The sequence below is a fragment of the Leptosomus discolor genome, chromosome Z (assembly GCF_034619465.1).
Source record: "Leptosomus discolor isolate bLepDis1 chromosome Z, bLepDis1.hap2, whole genome shotgun sequence".
Taxonomy (NCBI): Eukaryota; Metazoa; Chordata; class Aves; order Leptosomiformes; family Leptosomidae; genus Leptosomus; species Leptosomus discolor.
The window spans coordinates 39,211,266-39,231,561 of record NC_141419.1 but is presented as its reverse complement, the minus strand read 5'-3'; the positions used below and the strand labels follow the sequence as shown (position 1 = coordinate 39,231,561).

Here is a 20,296-nt window from a genome sequence, read left to right as displayed (position 1 = left end):
AGAGTAAAAGAAACCCCACTGAAAGTGAGACAGCAGCATTTAATTTGTTAGAATTACTGATGAGCTGACAAGAATGTTGCCCTCTGGTTGAGATCTATCAAGGCATTCTGCCTGTGGTTTGCTACACTCAGGGCAGAGCATCCACACACAGTGAGCCCCCCATCCTCAGCAGACTGTAACTGCTGCCTATCCAGCTACACTTCACCATGCAGCTTTTTTAATTTAGCCCCAACTGTGTCTAAAACAAGACTCCCAACCTTTATTCTGGCAAATCAGGAATGGGAAACTAAATATATAGTATATCTTTTTAAGGTCACATGAAAGTAGAAATCTATACTCTTCCCTTATATATTAAGAATAAATCACGGGTGTTTGTGTCATATTTTGGTATTAATATTCAGAAATATATGGAATGTTGTGTGTAGCTTATAGCAAAACTTTGGAGAACTTGCATGTAAGTTTTACTGTCACTAGATCTCCTGAGACCTTGTCTAAATTCAAAATTGCATCACTAACTTCAGGTAAAACATTAACCCGAGTTTAGCCAAACTGGTTTAAAACCTTTTACTGACATTCTGAATTTGGCTCAACTCGGTGTGAGACAGTATTTTCATTTTAATGCAAAATACTCTCCACTCACTGCAAGCTCATTTTCAGTTTGTTTGTTTGTTTGTTTCAAGCCAACTTAGGTGACTATGTATTAGTTTAAATCAACTACTTATGGAAAATGTACCAAATTCAAGATGTATAGTCAGAGTGGGGAATTAAGCTTAACTTATGCAGTAAATACCACAACCATGGGTGAAGAAAACGGAGTGGCATAAAAATTAAGCTGCTTTCTCTGATAAACATTCTGAATTATATTCTTTAGGATCAGAAATTGATGAAGAAAAGTTGCACAGATGGTTATAGAAAATGGAAATAAAAGCATAGGTGGAAGGAAGCGGGAAAAAAAAAACAAAAAGCAAGAGGAAAGAAAGAATTGTTCAAAAACCCGTCGGCCTAAGTAGGATTAAGAACAAATTCTTTGCTGTATCATTTTCATTTTCCATGCATTGTGTATAAGCTGTGTTCTCAACTAAGTGATTGTGAACAAACATGCATGTTGTTGTGGTTTAGGGTATTTTCCATCTGGACTTTTCCACTACTGGGAAACGAACTCCCACATCCCTGTTATCTGTACCAAAATGAAGAAATAACCATTCTTTGCTAAAATTTCCTCTTTGCTTAATTAAAAACTTTGAATAGCTTCTAAGTTATTTCCTGTGAATTTTTAGTGTCCTTGTCCCTTATAATAAATATACATCAGTAAATAACACTAGTGATTATTCCCCTAACTTGTAAATCTCTGCTAACCCTAACCAGGTAGCAGTTGTGCTACTCCAGTACAAACTCTGCTCAAGTAACGATACAGTCAGCATGAGCTGCATCTATAAACTAAGAACAGGCTGGGATGAGGAACATCATCTCCTTGCACTTTGATCCGATTGATTTCTGCTTGAAATTTGCACTGCTTGATTGCAGCGCAAAACGTTACCTCATAATGTCCCTCACTCTGCCAGTTGATAGGACATGTTTCAAAGTGCCCTGCTGCAGCAGAATTCAATGCCTTATAGAGTGGTGACTAACATGGAAAAGGCACGAGCATGACCAAGGAAAGGCTTAGTGGTTAAATATGCCTGAAACTATTTTTATCTGCAAAAACCAAAGCTCTAGGACAGGCAAAACCTGGAATTGACTTCAGCCGGTCTTTGGTATTCCTATTTTAAAAACTCTTAGCAGGTCTTAAATTCCTTTAGTAAAAATTTTAAAGGGTTGGAGCCTACCATGTTGTATTATGGTTTTTTTTAGTATCCGGTGAATCTGTTTACACAGAGCTCCTCAGAGATTATCCCAACTGCAGACCAAACCAGCAAATCATCCGGTGAGTCAGGCCACTGTGGGAAATGCCAGTTCCTATTTACGGATAACGAATAAAGGGCATTTGAGTCTCGAATTCAACGCCACACATGTACTTTACGCTAAAACAAGAATAGGCATCTTGAATTTCCTGAGACAGGAAAGTCACTTTTATTTTGCAAAAATGCCCGATTTGGTGATACCAGGTTTAATTAGTGATTATGTTTTTGTTTGGTCTGAGGAAAATCTGATTCCCAGCTATAGAATGCTTCCATAGCAATACTACTTTTAAAGTAGCAAATGTTTAGTATTTACTAACCCTTTAGCTGGTGCCGAGTAACTTAAATGCAACAGGCATGATTTATTTCCTTGATGTACATTTGTAACCTCAGGACCTAAGCCTGTAGCAAAAGGCCTGCTTATATGTAATTTCTTTTTGCTCCACAACTACTTGAGAAAAAGATTTGTGTATCTGTTGTTTATTTTAGGAAATAGAATAAGACATTTAATTCTTAAACATGTGTTGTGAATCATGACAAACAAAGTAACAGTTTTTCATTTCAAGGTCTTTATGCTGTGGGTGAAGGACAAAAATTGCCTTCAGGAACATCCTTATCTTCCTTTGGAATTTGGCACCTTGGTCAACAAACTTAAGTGTCCCAAGATGACTCAATACCTTAAAAGGGTAATATGAGGAGGGATACTTCATTGCCCATGACCACCAAAGACCCCCAAGCATGTGTAGAAGGAACTGCTGACCTTGGAAGACAAACTGTGGATGACTGACTTTTAAAAGACGTTAGGTCATAGTAATGAGTATATGATTAGTCAGGTGGAACCCGTGCACCTTTGCGTCTAAGTAAGTGGCAACAAGGCCTTTCGGTGTGCTAGATTTGTGGACTGCCACCCAGCGCCGAACAGAGCAGTACCTCCTCTCTAAACTTTTAATAGCATCAGGAGCCTTTACTTCAGGTAACACATTCACAAGCCATCCCGACTCAGTTTTCTTGCTTTTTCCAATGCCAACGACCTTTCGGGCCGCAACAGGGCTCCGCCCCACGACCCAATCACTGCCTGAGGGATTACAGCTCCTGTGAACCGTACGCGCACGCCCAACGCTGTGAAACTCCTGCTGACCTTCTTGACGGAACTCCAACGAACAGAGCTCCCTTCTACCTGTAAATGAATTTTAAGCGTCCCCGTAGCGGTTTAAGCAAGGGGAAGCGTCGCCTTGGGGGGCCGTGGCGGGGGGGTGGTGGGGGGGAGAAGAGTTGCGGAGGGCGAGGGGATGTCTAACGGCCTCACACGACAGGTGAAAGGCCTGCGGCGCATGCGCAGCCTCCACGCCGCGCCCTGGCTCCTCCAGTGCGCATGCGCCACCCAGGCCCGGCCCGGTCGGACAGGTTCTAGTAACTTCCCCAACGTAGGGCGTCATCAGCGCGCGCCGCGCCCGAGTCGGGCTGCTTCCGCCCGCCGTTGCGGGAGCGGGTGTCGCGGACGCTGAGCGGCGCGGAGGGCCCGCCCGTAGCCGGTGGGAGCGGCGCGCCCCCCCGCAGCCGGCCGGACCTCCCCCGACCCTCGCCATGTCGGAGAGCGCGGAGGGTCCCGCGGGGGGTCGCAGCCCCCCGGATTCCCCCAGTCGGGGCTCCGCCGCCGAGCCGCGGATCATCAAAGTCACGGTGAAGACTCCCAAAGAGAAAGAGGAGTTCGCCGTGTCTGAAACAAGCAGCATCCGGCAGGTGAGGGGCAGCGGGGCCGGCTGAAGGGGCTGGCGGGCAGCGGGCGCCTGGCGGGAGTAGCCAAGCCGGGGTTAGGGCCCGGGGCCGGGTGGAGCGCGGCCCGACAGAAGAGCCTGGGCCCGCGGTTCCCGCCTCCAGCTTTGCAGGGTGAGGGCCCTTCGCGGTGACAAAGCAGCTGCTGGTCGCCCGGACTGGTCTGGGCGCTTTTGGGTGGATACCAGGGCTGATCCCGACCCAGGAGGGGGCTGCTGCTGTCTGAAGCTAGTAGGGGTTCTGAAGAAACCTCCCGCTTCATCACCTCCTCCCCAGCTTCTCTCCTCCCTGTTGCAGTGCTGAGAATCGTTTCGGGAGGTGGATGTAGCTCGTTTTCTAACTGCGAGTCGCCCTGGCGAGCTGACTCGGTCTGCAAGTAGGAGGCTGGCGGGCTAGCTAGTATGACTATAGAAAACCTATGCAGTCACCTGCGTCGTAGCGCTGTATTGCCAATGATTATCGTGATATAAAACTGTCTTTAAAAAAACTTAGTAGGTTATACAAAGATGTCTTCGTTTTAGAGAAGGCATAACTTTACACTGTGTTTGTAAAACTTGCATTACAAATAAAGTGCACCTTTTGCTGCAAAATGGCCTAGTCATTGATATGGTACCTAGCATGGCGGTACTGCTGGGTAATTCTGAATTATTAGGGTCTTTTATGCGTTTTTGTGAAAGTCTGTGCCCCATGGTGCCTTTGGCTCAACAGAAACAGTGACACCCACTGAATCATCAATGCTATTTCGTGCAACTCTTTTATTTTTCTTGGATGTTTTCCATGCAAGTATTGACTAAAACGTAATTTATTTAAATTAGGAAGCTACAAACTGTAGAAAAGATGTAATCAACCTGTAAGGTAGAGTCTTTATAAAACTAGAGTCTCCTGCTTGTGAAGGATGTAGACGTTACAGTGCTAAAATACTTCAGAAAGTGAAGTTCCCTGAAGGCGATTCGGAGCTTACTTCATTTTCTATAGAATTTCTCTGAAATTCTCGCTGAAATGTCTCTGAATGAGGCAGCTCAGTTCAATGCCAGGGTTTTTTTGGTGTGGTCACAATTGCAAACCTCACCAAAAAACGGTTATATGTATGTCAGTGCCACTGATGTCTAGACACAGAGCTTGAAATCTTTCTGTATGGCTGAGCTGAAAGACACTGCGATTATCAGAGGAGGGTACAATAAAGTGAACTAAAGGCTCCCAGGTGGGAAATGTAGTGCCAGCACCTTGGCTAGAACATCAGACTCTTGCTCTACCTAGTTGCTGTGAAGAGACAAAACGCTGATATTTCTTTCAAGTTTTTACCTTTGGATCTCTTTTAGATTCAGGTGTTCTTATGTCAGCATTTGGCTTATAAGTATCCCAAACGTAAGTTTCATTGAGGTCTTCTCTCCAGCTGGCAGAGGAGAGAGGCTACTCGCTTGTCTCCACTAGTCTTTTGCAGCTGTGGCATTGTATGCTATCAGCTACTCTCTCTGCAAGCTTAATCGGCAATTCTCCCAAAGGTAAAATGACTGTGTTTGCTTTTTAATGTTGTTCACTGCTTTCCCAGCAATCTCGGCCTGAAAGGGGTGCTTTTCACGTCTCTGTTCTCTATAGATTTGTGGGCAGCATCAATGCAGTTTTTGTAAAAGTCTTTGCAGGTTTTGGGGTTTTGTTTTCTTTTGTTTTTTAAAAGAGCTTCATACACTGGATGTAACCTGAGGATTGCATTTGTCCTGAAAAGCAGTCTGCCATTACTTTGGGTCTTTCAGGAATTATAAACAGATCTCCTTAAGGTGTGAAAATTTCATACATTTGACTTTAACAAGATTGTTTCAAATGTGAATGCCAATAGGGCTGCCAGGTTTTCAAAGAAGCAGTTGTGTTAAACTGAAATAGTTATACAACCTAGCAAGAATGTGAATTTTTACTGAAAGCAGCCTTGCAAGTTTAAGTAATTAATAGAACACGCTGCTTGAAATGTCTTTGTTTTCCACAAATTTCTTGAATTTTGAATGTTGTTTCTTTTGGAGCTGCTGTTAAGAGATTAGATCTGCAGTGATATCTTGATTCCTGTGAAGTAAAGTTGCCTCTGTGGGTCAACCATTTGCTTGGAGTCCCAGATAATGTAATAGCTAGTGCTAAAAAAGTGCACTGTCCCTTTAGTTAGTGTGGCTAGTATTGGCTGTTTCTCTTAAACTGTGACAATGAGCTGTTGTTAATAATAAGCATCAACAGTAGATGTGATGTTTTGTATTTGAGATTAACCTATTTTCAAGACTCACTCTAGAAACAAGTTGAACATCTGTTCAAAGGCATCTGGGATCGGCAAGTGGTTTGTTCTGGTGGCGTGGGATGTGCCAGCAATGCCTGCCATATTTGCAGATTGAAAAAAGTACCCAACAGCCCTAAACTCATGCAGCAAAATAAAACCTATTTCAGTTGTAGCTAATACTATGACTTGGTGAGTTGTGTTTATTGCAGTCACTTCAGAATACTGCCAGAACAAAAATCTAGATTTTTTAGGTAAATATTTTGGATCATCAGGGCCAAATTTGGGGCTACACAAAGCATGTTTTATGTTGCTCTGTTAGTGTAAATCAGGCTTGCAACCTCTCTAAGCCAAGGAAGATATTTCCCTATGTTGAAGGACTTCAGCAATGTAGGATTTGTTATTGCTGATCCTATGTTGTGCAGCTAGAACAGCAAGTATGCAGGTTGGAATGGAAAATACCCTTCAAGTAGAGACAAGTGCCACTCATTTGTCTTTTTTTCCTGTGGAACCTATTTGGTTGTACTGAGTGCAGTTTGCCTCAGTATTAGGACAAGGACCAAATACTTGCTTTCTTGACTGGGTGTCATACTGATCTTGCTCTGTGCAAGGGCTTCACGAATATGTGGTGGGTAAAGATGAATAACTGTAAGCCTGCTGACTTCAGCTGACCCTGATGGTGCTGACACTTGAGCTCAGTAAAACTGTTTTGTCTTTACTGCCCCTCCCCCGCACCTCTTTGGCTTACTTTCTGAGTTCATGGCAATGCAATCTTTGCCATTCCTTGCTTAGCAAAGTTGATTTAACAATGTGTTTTGGTAAAGCCTGTGTACAAAGAGAAAGTGCACTTGTGTTGGGGGCAACTCATGTCTTAGTGAATTACTTGAATTCTTTGAGTGATGAGCTGTTGGAACCAGTTACATGGAAAAACAGTTTTGCTTTCATCGTTTAGACTGTTCATGCCATAAAGGCATTTATAGAAGAGTTAAAGCTTGCTGAGACTTCATGGTGTGCTTCTTGTAATACCCAGTGTTTAAGAGTTTATTGTAACTGGTTCAGAGTTACTGTCCACCAGTGTGTATGCAGACTGCAAGGTACCAAGTTGTGCGTTCTGTGAACATTACAGAATAATGTGCCTTGCTCTATATTTTTAACTGTTAGGCAAACAAGGAGTGGGAATAGCAAATCTGCATGAAGAATTTCAGAAGCTTACAGGTCTTCCAGAGAATTATTGTCAATCTCCTGATTATCTGAAGGTTTCAGAGTATTGTCCATCTGGAAAATTTAGTGAAGAGGGAGTTTAGTTCCACAGAAAACAGATTTGGTTCTTTTGCATTTTTTTCTCATGTTTATTTAACTTCAGCCTTTTAATGGAATTTCTCTTCAGTGTGGAATACAGTTTTCAGTACTAGCACATTTAACAGCTTTTAGTATGTTTTTTAGTATGTTTTTTATGAGTTAAAGTGAACTCATAAATATTTCTGTACTACACTAAATTATGGATAAAAAACCCTGACCTACTGAATTACATGTTTAAATGTGTACGTTGTATTGAGGCTCATTTTTATCAAGTGGAGATACTGTGAAGTTGTATTCTCTGATTACAGCTTGAATACAGGAACTTCAAATCAACAAGTCCAGGGTTTGAGATTTGTGCCTGGTTCTCACTATCCCAGGTTGGTAATGTTCTGCTTACCAAGATCACAGATGTTAAGGGGAGCACTGGGTGGTTTGGTAGTGGAGCATCTTTCCTGACTTGCATATGTTTTTAATATTTTATGTAATGTTTTACTTCATGAAACCAGTTTCACTTCAATTATTTTAACTCAGTTCAGCTCTGTCTCAGTGTTTTTCTGTGCTCCAGGGATTACTGAATAGTACCACCAAAAGAGGTTGAAACTATATAATGGAGTTTGTTCTTTTCCAGGATTATGGTTTAGCTTTCGGTTGGCAGTCAAGGCACTTGAGTATGTGAATTGTTTAGCATTAGGTTTTCTGTCGTCGATGTCTCAGTGCATTGGAACACATCTGTATAACTCTTTATGGAGCCTGCCTTGCAATAAAGTCTGCTTATTCATGTTCCTTAAGCTATTTTTTCATCACTTTGGAAACTTGGTTAAAATTGTTTTAGAGCAATATTAGGTAACTATTTGGTAGAATAAAAGTCTTTAGAAGAAGGTATATTGACTTTCCTGACAGTTGGCTTAGATGTAAGATGAAAGTATCAGTTGTCTAACCATAGTACATGGCAAGTGTTTTCTGATACATGACTGGCAGATAGAGTAAAATAAGTACACCTATGTAAATAATGCTGTGAAATGTGCAGATACTTTTCTGCAGAGTAACAGATTTATTTTCAATTTTTTTTTTTATCCTTTTAAAACTTTGTCCATGTCAAACAGGGCCTGCCTTCCTCCTGTGACTTCCCGTGGCTTTGTTTTGCTAGCATCCCTCACCCTCAGTCAGGGGCCAGGGGTGTCACAGAATTTTTAGGTATCATCCTGTGTACTGTTCAAAACTGCCAACAGCAGAGAAAATTCAAATGAATGAACAGCTGTGGTACCAGTGTCATGGTAAGGTAGTCTATATATTTATTTTACAGCCCAGTCAGCATCTCAATCTAGTGACAGTAAACGTTGGCTGTGTGAGAAGGGTCACTATCTGGGAGTAAGGTTGGGTCAAAACCTTAAGAACTGGGAACACATAGTGACATGGAGAAAAAAGCTTTTATTTAGACTTCTTGTTGTTGATGGGGCTAATTGTTCTCTACCACTGACAGGCTAAAAGAATGTTAGCCATTATGTCTGTGGTCCGCTCATGGTTATGTTCTGTATCACGTTAAATTTCAAACTTGCCAAAATTAAACTATTTAAAGACGCTTACCTAGAAGGTTAGGTGAGAAGGAATTCTTCTGTCGGCAGTAACTCACATCTCTGTGTTTCCTCAAGAAAAATGGCTGTTGCCCAAGCTCCTCCCGCTTAGCTTGAAGGATAAAATGTCTTATGCTGTCCCATGAAAAAGAAAGTACAGGGTAGGTTCTCAAAAAGGAGCTGTATTGCAAGAATCCCATTTTACACATGATCATTTTATGCCCTTTTCCAGTCTCAGTGACTTGCTAGAGAACAGACTAGTTCTGTTGCAAATACAACACTTTCCACCAGTACATTGCGAAGTGCTTTTATGGAGAAGGGAAGAATTGCTAACCATTTCTTCTGAGTCAAAGCATGGAGGAGTGGAGTGGCTTGCTGAAGGATGCATGGAATGGATAGAGCTGGCTAGAACACGAGTCCTGAGCCCTTTCCACTAAATTGCACTGCCACAGTTTTCCTTTTTGGGCTGCTAGCCTTGTAAGGTCATCAAGAATATGAATTTGTTTCTTGAGAGGAGTTTTTTGTGAGCTTGGTTTGTTTGCAGAGATTTGATGAAATAATTTGATTGTGAAACTAGCACGGGTCATTGGCAACGGCGCAGGAAGATAGTAACTCCATCGAGCCATGAGAAACAGAGTACACCTATATAGAAGCCTAATTTTGGGTGCACTTTCTAGCTACACTTTATCTGCTACAAACTATGGGCTGCGAGCCAAAAGTGCTTTCCTGCTTGAAATCAAAGTCTTGTACCCCTTCCTGTATAGTATCCAAGAATTGTGCAATGAAACCCTGTTTTCACTGACTCACTGTAATTCATAGTCGTAAGATTACCAGGTATGATTCATCAGGAAAGGAGAGCACAGCTATAAGCGTTTGTATTGCCATGAGCGTGTTTTGTTCCTTGCTTCTTGGGTCAAGAAGACCTGTAGCCATTAATTCTCTTGTGTAAGAGAAAGCTGGAGCTCATCAAAGTTAGCCTCTGTTGAAACTGCTGCGTGTGGGTGTAAGAAAAGCTAGAGTCTGGCTAATACGCTTAACAGTGTGTTACAGGAATGGCAGTGGAAAGCGTAAACGATCATGGGTGTGGTTTGAAAGAGCAATCCTCAACAAGGTAATGTGATTCAAAAATCATTTTGTAGTAGAACTGTTTGAGGGCCTGCTGGGCATGATACAAGCCTTTGCTTCCATGTCGTTCACTACTGTGTTCAAAATAGTTTGGTGTGGGAAGAGTCAGCAACTTTTTTTTTATTGTTGTCCAGATAAAATTGTAGCTTAGTGTTTTCAAAGCAGTTGCAGTGTTTAGTGGCCCGTTTTCTGTTACTTTTCGGTGGGAATTGGATGATAATTCCCTGAGGCCTCTTTTTTAAATATGTCTTATTAAGCCAAGGTTGAGAGGATTTAGGGGAGTATTTTTCATCTCTTGGTTTTCTTCTTTTTATTCCTCTTTCACAGCACTTTGTCATGTGAATGGATAGTAAAGTTATTAACAGTTACTGGTTTTGATGTCATAGAGTGACTCAGCAAAAGCTTTTGAATCATTATATGATGGTAACGTACCAAAGGACAGTTTGCAGGTTAAGATTTTTTTACTTGGCCTGGGATAACTTTTTACCAGACCCTTCCTAGGCCAGCTTGTCAGATGTTAATAGGTTAATGTTTAAAGTATGGATCTGCCCTGCAAAGTGGCAGTGCAAAACAGTCTCAGTTTTAGTCAGCCGTTGTACTCACGTGTGCTCAGATATTTGCTTTGTTCAGTGACAAAGTGTTTACTTTGTCTAGCTCAGGTACGAGTATGCATTTGTTCAGCGCTGAGCATCAACACCTCTACTTTGCAAAAACATTCAGAGCCAATCAAGTTGTGCAGGTGTAATAGAAATCCTAACTTGCTTCATGGAGCCTTTTTTTTTGGTGTTAATATGGAACAAAAAAGCTGGGTTTTGTTAGCCAAGTGTTTTAAAGTTGTGTGAAGATGAGGATATTTGACATGGAAATTGAGAGTGTAAACAAGAAGTGCTGGTGTGCTGCTAAAAAAATGTGAATGTTCCTCAATGTGAGAAATTATGCTGTTCCTGTCCTTTAAAAACAACAAAAAAAGTTAATAGAAACAAGTAAGTGGTAATGTGGGCAAGGCTTTTCAATGACACTAGCTTTAGATTTGCTCTAATTTGTATCAACTCTGTAAGATGGCATGATTTGAGGAGGCTGTGACCTTGAATTAATTTGCTCTGGTTAAGAATGCTTTCTCCTTTTCTCCCTGGGGAGACCAGGCCTCTGTCTAGATGTTAGTCTTGTGTTTCAGTCTGATTCACATTGTGTTCCTCTCCACTGATTTGTCTAATAATCGTGTCTAAAATTGACATCATTTTACGTTTCTTTTATTGTATTCAGTTACTAGAGTAGTACAATGAACTAGTTTCCGTGAATGTGGTAGGTGTTGGGTATGGTGAAACATTCTTTATTTTTACAACTTAAAGTCCATTTCTGTGCTTGGGTATAACTGAACACCTTTGTAATACCACAATACCTAATATTACTACAATGAAGTAAAACTTCTATTTTACAACAGTAAAGCAAATCAGCTGAAACAATTGCTTCAAATGTTGCTTCTTCATAAAAAGGAAGAGTCAGTGCGATAGGAGAATTGGACAGGAATTCTTGTAGTTTCTAGCCAGTGATGCTTTGAACTCTTTCTGCTTTTGGTTTTCCCAGGTCACAAAGTATTTTAACTGTAATTTACGGATAGGGTTATTTAGTTCACTCGTACAAACTTAAGATTTAAACAATACTGTTTGGTTTTTTTCTTAAAACTGCCTATATATGTATTAATTCCCATCATCAAAATCTCATTTCCTTTATTCCCTTTGCTATTGATTGTGTGTGTTTAATTTGAGGCTCTGAGGCAATACATACTAGATTAATGTTTACAGTTCTGTTGGAGAAAAGAAAACTGAGATAGTTGTCTTCACTGTTTATGCTGTCTTTCGTTAGTGTAGTGCTATAGCACCTTATGCCCCAAATTATTTGATGCCAGTAAAGAGTGGTGGAGTCCTATAAAAACTACATGGATAAGGTCTGTGGGAGTAAGAATGTAATTGCCAGTCATTTCTCTTGTCTTTTCACTGTCTGAATTTAAAGAAACTTCTGGATTTTCCCCTTTACTATGGGGGAATGGTCTTGCAGTTCAGTTAACATTAAAAGTGAGAGACTGAGAATACTGAAGGTAGGTGTTAACCCCCAGAGGGTGGTGAAGAGTCTTTTCTTCCACCATCCTTGAATTTATTTCAGAGTGCAAACAGTAGTGACTTGTGCCAAACTCTGACCTAAGGCTAATCACCTTCCAGTATTGGTAGAGATCAGGTGATGCTGAAGACTGACTTATTTGTGTTGTGATTTTTAAGGTTTGTTTCTCCCCCCCGCCCCCCTGAAGCAACATATTAGATGCTGACAATTAAAAAAACCTCACACTCACATGTATTGAAAATGCTTTTGGGATTCTGTTTTACAAATGTGTAGAAGATTCTTTTCCTGTCTCAGCAAAAAAATAAAGTGTGTGGACCTAATCTGTTATTAATGGTGTCTTTAACTGTTAACACTGATCAGCAGACTCTATTGGAAAGTATCTTGCGTGGTAACTTATGTTTCGCGTGGTAATCTTCTGTGAATGAAGTGTCAAACAGAGGGCTTGGTCCTGCTTATACCTTATCACTTCAGAAGTCCCAAGGTTGTCCTGAATGCAAGTGAAGCTGATGAAGAGAGCCAACTCTTTTTGCATCTCACTTGGGCTTGTTATGTAAATATGCCTCAGCCAAAATGGGCTCAATATTCTTGACAGTGTTATTATTGTGACTGGAAAGAAATATATTGTGCATCTGCATCATGGATGTATGTTACTGTAGGGTTGTTTTGGGGGTCCTGGTACATTGGCTGTTACATTCATGTCTTACTGTGGTGTTTTTGCAGATCATCTAAATAGCATTACATGCAAGCAGGGAAAAAGAAGTGTATAGCCTTCAATGCCTGTATACTAGTAATATTAGATACTGTTTGGTTGTGTTCTATAAATGGGATTTTGTTTCCCTGACTTTGATTTAAGAGAAAGTAATTTGAAGAAGGACATCAGACTATTAGAGTATGTCCAGAGGAGGACCACTAAGGTGTTGAAAGGCCTTGAGGGCAAGATTTACAAGGAGCGGCTGAGGTCTCTTGTCTTGTTCAGTTTGGAGAAGAGAAGGCTGAGGGGTGACCTCACTGCAGTCTACAACCCCCTCAAGTTGGGCAGCGGAGGGGAAGGTGCTGATCTCTCTCTGGTGACCAGTGATAGGACATGAGGAAATGGAATGAAGCTGCATCAGGAGAAGCTCAGGTTGGGCATTAGGAAAAGGTTCTTCACTGAGAGGGTGGTCAGTCACTGGAACAGATTCCCTAGGGAAGTGGTCGCAGCACCAAGTCTGTCAGAGTTCAAGGAGCATCTGGACGATGCTTAGTCATATGATTTAGTTGTAGGGAGTCCTGCGAGGAGCAGGGAGTCAGACTCAATGATCCTTATGGGTCTCTTCCAACTTGAGATATTCTTGTGATTCTATGAATATTGTTTATACTACAGCATCATCCTTCTGATGACAGGTAAGTTGTGGATCTCGCTGTTACAACATATTGTGGAAAATACAATAATAAATGAGTCTGGGTGAATGACATTACTCTTTGGTTTGGCACAGTATGGTAGTCCTTTATTCTTATGCCTTAGTTTTGTAGCAAATTCTGAGTAGTTGTGCTGTTTTTATGTTACTTTGGAATGCCTATTAAGAATAATTAACCAGAAGAATGTAGAATAGGAAGCAACTGCCTGAACAGTTGCTCTGCAGGAAAAGGTCTAGAGTTTATAGCTGTTAAAATAAGTCAGCACTGTTACATTAACATTTTCCCACATGGATTTCTCACGTTTTCTTATAAATAGGAATACAACTTGCAGGATGTGGGGTTTGTCCTGTTGTTTCGCTAAGTATGGATAAGAACTAGTGTGGAATATTTTGGCCAGTTTTGAGCTCCACATTATGGAATGGTGTAATTGTATTTGAAAATCCAAAGAGTGGTGGGAATGATTGGATTAGAGAACAACCCTCAAGGAAAGATTAGCCTTACTGCAACCCTTTATTCTAAGGAGAACAACAATCTGTTTGCATTGTCCACTGTGGGCAGCACAACGAAGAAATCGGATAGTGAAACACTGGCATAGGTTTTTTGGGGAAAAAAGTCACTGGGGACCTCAGAACAGACTAGATAAACATGTCAGATCAGCAGTAATTCAGGTAAGTAACCCACTTTGGGGAGGGGTGACTTTCTGGAATACTTGCAAGTCTAAATATTGCTGATGTAAAGGCTGACTTAAAAGTTTTTTCCCCAAGAACTGGAACTACCTCTGCGTGAGTAGCCTTTTAACTAATCAAGGACAACTTCCTACCCAAACACACAGAGAGTTTTTACCTCTGTTGTCTCTGAGACTCTCTTATTTTTTTAACCATGTTTTTTTCTCTTCCTGTACTATAAGCACTTTCAAATAGAGACTCACCTTCAAAGCTTAATACAGTGGGATTTTACCTTTTTTAGTCCTGCCTGTTATAAAATGTAGTTATGAATAAATAATTGCATGATTTAATATTTTATTTTCCTATATGGAGTGAAAATTCCCTAGGATGTGTGGGATGTTTTTTAAAGTAGTACGGTCAACTTAATTTTAAAATGTTAAATAGTGTGAACTTCTGAAGGACTTAAGAACTGTCTGGGATAGTTTTAAAAATAGACTACTGACTAGTATTGTTGAATAAATGTGTCTGGCTTTCTTATAATCAAGTCATTCCTTAGATTTTTTTTTTTCTTGGATATCTTCCTTTTTAAGTTTTGTGCATTTTTTGCTTTTGGTGAGAGCATTGTTCTAAATAATAAATCTCAGTCAAAGCACAACCTGGTTATTATTGGCTAGGAAGGCAAGAAGTAGGCTTCCATGTTCAGTTATGTTAATGAGGATATGATTTCCTGGTCAGCTGAAGGATGTGGCTGTTCGCCATACCCTAGGCTGCAACCACATTTCAGTTAGCTATGTCATATGTTGAATGAAAAAGCAGAGCCACCTGAGAGGTAACTTTTGCCTGTGTAGAAAGGTTTGCTAGTTTTGACACATGGAAAACAGCAAAAATATGGCTGACAGGAGAGGATACTTCTCTGTTCAGTTCCAGTAAAAGCGTAGACAGATTCATCGTACTTGTGACATTGCATCTTCAGTCCTTCAGCAATTGATGGCTTCAGTAGCACGCGTGTGCATATATATATATGTGAATGTATACTTACTAGTATATAATCGTATGGATGCTTTACAGTATGTATGTATCTGGTATGTATACTAGTATATATTTATTGTCATGGATGCATGCCTGATTGAAGCCACAGTAGTCTTTAAGTGGAATCAGATTGTTATTGCTAGTTATATAACATGAGATCTTGCTGTATCTTATCTTCCATCCCCAGTTCATACTCTTCTGATTTTTATTGTACAAAAAAGAAATAACTATTTCCCATCTTCCTATGGACAAAAACTTGAGAAATAAAATATTTCTAGATTGTGTAAAACAGAATGTGCAGTGCAAGTGGAGTAATACATTAAATGTGGTCAAAATAACTTGTCCTTAAATGATTAAAAAGTTGCAGTTCAGTATTCAAGTACATAAATGTATGATATTAACTTTTTTGTTTAGTTCAAGGAAGAAATCTCTAAGCGTTTCAAGTCCCACACTGATCAGCTTGTGTTGATATTTGCTGGGAAAATTCTGAAAGATCAAGATACTTTGACTCAGCATGGAATTCATGATGGACTCACTGTTCACCTGGTTATCAAAACACAAAACAGGTAACCTTACTGACGACGTATCGTCTGTTTACCTCTAAGAAGTAAAAATACTCTGAATTCTTAACAGCTTTCTGTTGGGCAAACCTAGATTTGACTAAATCACTTTAATCAGCTCCATAGTCATGGTTGATGTAGAGTAACAGTCTGAAATTAGTGCTCTTTTCTTTGTATTTTGTATTTTAATTGCATTACTGTTTCTAAATGCAAGTCTCTTGCTTTTTTATTGTTTAACTTCTTGGTTTTCGTGCTGAGTGCTGGCTCTGTTTTGGCTCCGCAGTTCTTAGATGTCAGCTCTTACTATCCATAAAGATACATTGTGCAGCTTTGGTTTTCATGCATGAAAACTTGCAATGAATCCTTACTCACTGTGCAGGTAAAACAAGAAAAAAAAAATTTTATGGGAGGACTGCTTTAGTGCAACTAATTTATCTGGCTGAACAGAAAGATTTGGATTTTAAGGTCTTTTTGTTTGTTTGTTTTATTTTGGTGAGGCAACTTCAAAATGATGATGAGAAAGTTGCATCAGTTGAGCTGTGTCATCTGGAAATTACATCATGTGAAGTGCCCAGAGGGAAAAGGCTCAGCTAAAAAAATCCTTTCAGCAAGTAGTAATACATACTCACATGAATCTAGTTTGCTTAGTCATTAACACAAAGTGTTCTTGCTCCTGTTGTACTTAAGTCTTTGCTGTTTGTAGTGAGGATCTCCTCCTGTGGGAAGATGTCAGGTGATGAAGGAAAGAGCATGGAGCTTAGGAGAGAAAGGAAATATGTTTTCTGTTTCCAGGCCTCCCGAAGTCACAAAGGCCTACTAGCAGCATTATCATTAAATGTACTGGGCATCTGTTGAAATTGATGTCTTCAGTTCCATGCTCACATCCTGGTGGGACTGTCTTCTCTGTCCTGGAGTCATGTCTCTATCAAACCACTTTTGTTTGCACTGGCAGAGGTCTCCCTTCACTGCCCTATGCCTCTCCAGCCTGAAATTTAGGCCTGATAGCCATCCCAATCTTGTAAGCAGCATTATCTAATACTGCAGTTTTGTGCTTCATGCATCTAAAGTAGAATTCTGCTGTTATTGTGACTAATGCTTTTTTTTTTTTGCTTGTGGTCTTGAGTGTGGCAGAGAGGCTTCATGAGTGGTGATAGCAGGATGCTTTTGACTTGCACAGCCTTCAGAGGGTTCATAGGCTAGACCCACAGTAGCTATACGTACTGAAATAGCAGTACCAGTCTCTCGTACCTTCTTGAACTTTGCCTCTAGGCAAAGGATCACCCGTGCACAATGCCACATTTATGGCTTTGGGGCAATTTTTGGTGTCTGCCTTGGTCCTGTCAGCATTGTACTCCACGTCTCCCCTCACTCCCACTTTTTTGAATAATTGTAGAACAGTGTATTACTATTATCTTCAGAATGTCTTAATCATGTCTCAGACAAGGAAGTACAAACAAAACTACAGACCCTATGCACGTGTCTACCCTATCTTCAAATGAGGCAGTAATGTTTTCAGAATAAACTGAAAATATTCTCCTAAGACCTGAAGAGAATTGCCAGCACAATGAAAATCACCTTTGAGAAAGTATAACATTGTCCTGAACCATCTCAGTATTTTTATTAAAATACCTGGATTTTATGCTTGACCTAGCAGGCACAACTTGGACCCTGCCAGGGTGGCCTGGCAAGTGCTGATTTTTGGCTATGAATATCAAGATTGCATTGTACCCAACTACTTTGCACTATGCCATTACTTTTCTGTTGGCCGTTGTTGCTACTGTAGCTGCCATATATCTGAATAAATAAAAGTTCTTTTCCAAAACTAGATCTGATGGTAATCTTTTGCCTTCTAAACTATTAGATGTGTAACTTTCAAATAGGAATCCTCATATATCCCACGCAATCCTTGCTGAAAAAAGATGGGTTTATTAATGTGCTAGATTTTCCAGAATGATACAGGCTTCCAGTGTAATCTTGTAACCTGGCCTATACAGTGTCAGAGTAGCAGCGAGTGGTTAGCAATGGGCAGTGAAGATGCTCTCAATTTCTGAATACAGAGTTCCAAGTCAACATGTATAATTTGTTCACATGCAACAGGAGGAAACGCAATGGCACAGTGGATATAAAAGATGATGTGCACTTCACAAGAATTTCACTCAAAGACTTGAGGCTGACAGACTTCACAGTCAAACGATTATCTTGACGGTGTATACCTCCGGTTTCCATAGAAGCACTATGAACTGCAAATTTTGAGTCTCGTCTGCTTTTCTGTCCTGCTTTGAGAACCTTTCTTGTCTGTTACATGAAGACGTAGAGTTGCCTCTTGAAATAGTTTTTCGGTTGAAAAACCAAATAGGGTTTTATGCTTATTATTTTCCTTTTGCTTATGGAGGAAAGATGTATGTGTTTTATAAACCAAAGGAAACCAAGTATCTCTAGCAGAATATCCATGGTTGATTTACAGTCTACAGTGTTCCTCATTGAAGTTACAGCTGCCTGTCTAATGGTAGTCATCTTGTGTTCGAAGTTTGCAGCTGCTGTTAATGTTACAGAGTATTAATGCTTGTTTTACTCAGAAGCCCAGAGTTTCACCTGATGCCTTATGTCAGGACAGCTTATGTCAAAGCCAAGTATCCAGGTATTCCCTTTCTGGATTGTTAGTCTCTGCCTGAAAGGTTTCCTTTAAAACAGATTTTCATCCAACAGAATCTGTGTGTCTTTTGGTAGACCTAAACAAAGGAATACAAAATAAAATAAGCAAAAAAATTAATTCATAGGAATCAATATGGACTTGAGTTTTAGAAGAACTGTTAGATCTTCTGGACTCAAATTTGTTTCTGCTTCTTCACACCTGGAACATCAGTAAGAACTTGAATGAGATGATTTGGTCCCATGGCATCCTATACCTTCATGACTTGGCATGCCACATTTTATTTACCTATTTATAAGAATGCTGGTCAGATCAGCAGGGTATACCAGGAGATGGGCTACTTATAAGCTGGTTTGAAAGAACTTGCAAAGTGTGTGAAGTATTTCATTGTTCCTTTGGTTTCTGTCTGTGGTTTTGGTGGCTGATGTTTAGCTTGGAATCAGAGAACTCTTAGAAACTTCAGAGAAGCTTCTGGGCCTGAGACATTGTTCAGGCTTGGGTTTTTTGGTTAGTTTGTTCAGAGTTTTTTGATTGTGTTTCCCCCTCCCACCCCAGCCTTTGCTTTAGCAAAACAAGCACAGAATTTTATTACAGTAGAAGGTTACTCTGAGATGAACTGAGGTATGAAATCTAATGTACTGTCGAATCCTCAAATCTTTGTATTGTGTGAGGTCTGAATTCGTAGTTTCTACAAGTTATTTTACACTGTAGTTCTGCAAATGCAGGCTTTTATGAGATTGATTGTTGAACCAGACTGGAGAACTGATTTGGGTTTCAAACTAGCCTCTTTTCTTTTGAGGAGAGGTCAGGTTAGCTTTACACAAGCTCGGTTCCTTGATCTCTCTGACTACATGGCAGCATCCATGTTTATGCCTCTGCAGTAGGAAGGTGTGGTGAGTACAGGACTTGGGCAGAATTAGTGCCTGTGCTAAATTATGCTGGCTTTAACTTTGTGTAACTACGTTTTTACCCTGTTCTTTAAGTCTTAAAGGTTATTGAGATTCTGATTTTGTCTTCTAATGAAATAAAACGTTAACTGAATTTCACATTTAGTAAAGCACCCTATTAAAGATGTGGCATGAAATAAATCTGACATTAAATCTTGCTTGGCTGTATTTCTTTAAGCCCCAGGCATGTAATCAGTAGTATTTGAGTATAGTGGAATAAGGCAAGGATCCTTAAATCAAGGTAAGGACAGAGGAAACAATTTGTTGGCGAGCATCCTGGAGATAGGTTGAGAAGGTGGTAATGGCTGCATCCATTTTTGTAATGTCTCAAACTACTGTTCTGAAAAACTGATGACATTACAGATGTCTGAGAAAGATTTGTTACAGGAAGCCATCTGGAGATCTAGTGTGATTTTTGAGAAAGAATCAAAATATAAATTAAGATTTTCAAGTATGATAGGATTCCTGTATTTAATGGTATTATTTAAATTAACTTGTTAAATTTGCAACTTTTAAACTTGCTTTTTTAGATCACAAGACCACCCCGCTCAACAAACAAACACCACTGGGAGTACTGCTACCACATCAACATCAAGCAGTAGTACCTCAACACCACCTTCCACAAATAGTAACCCTTTTGGCTTGGGTAAGAATATTTGTTAGGTAGCATGGTGGGTATCTTCTTTTGGATTCAGGTAATTGTTCCTGGAGCGTTATTCTTTACAAACTTCAAAAAAACCCACAAACACACGTATCACCCAAAAAACTGATTACAGATATCTGTGGTAGTGGTTGTAGAAGGTTTCTGATCAGTAAGTTATTGGAGGAAAGCGGTTTCCTTAATTTTAGGTACAGAACTTCAGACTTGTGCTGTTTCACCTTCACTAGTAAGGCGCCACTGATGTTATATTCTGGCACTATGGGTAATGAAACTCCTTCTGTGTCCTTGTGCTCCTTAGAAGTGCTTCTGAATTGCTGTGAGGAGCGTGTTGATGAATTTGGACCTGTAACATGA

General features: G+C 40.2%; 1 protein-coding gene across 4 annotated transcripts in view; it reads left to right on the top strand.

Annotated features, from left to right (window-relative positions):
• The first annotated feature begins 3,482 nt into the window (after window positions 1-3,482).
• UBQLN1 (ubiquilin 1) overlaps window positions 3,483-20,296 on the top strand; it is a 29,077-nt gene continuing 12,263 nt past the window's right edge. For all 4 annotated transcript variants that reach the window (XM_086479259.1, XM_086479258.1, XM_086479257.1 and 1 more), the window contains exons 1-3: window positions 3,483-3,638; window positions 15,539-15,690; window positions 19,812-19,927. In XM_086479259.1, the coding sequence (XP_086335385.1) occupies window positions 3,483-3,638; window positions 15,539-15,690; window positions 19,812-19,927 (424 nt within the window). The remainder of the gene's footprint in view (window positions 3,639-15,538; window positions 15,691-19,811; window positions 19,928-20,296) is intronic.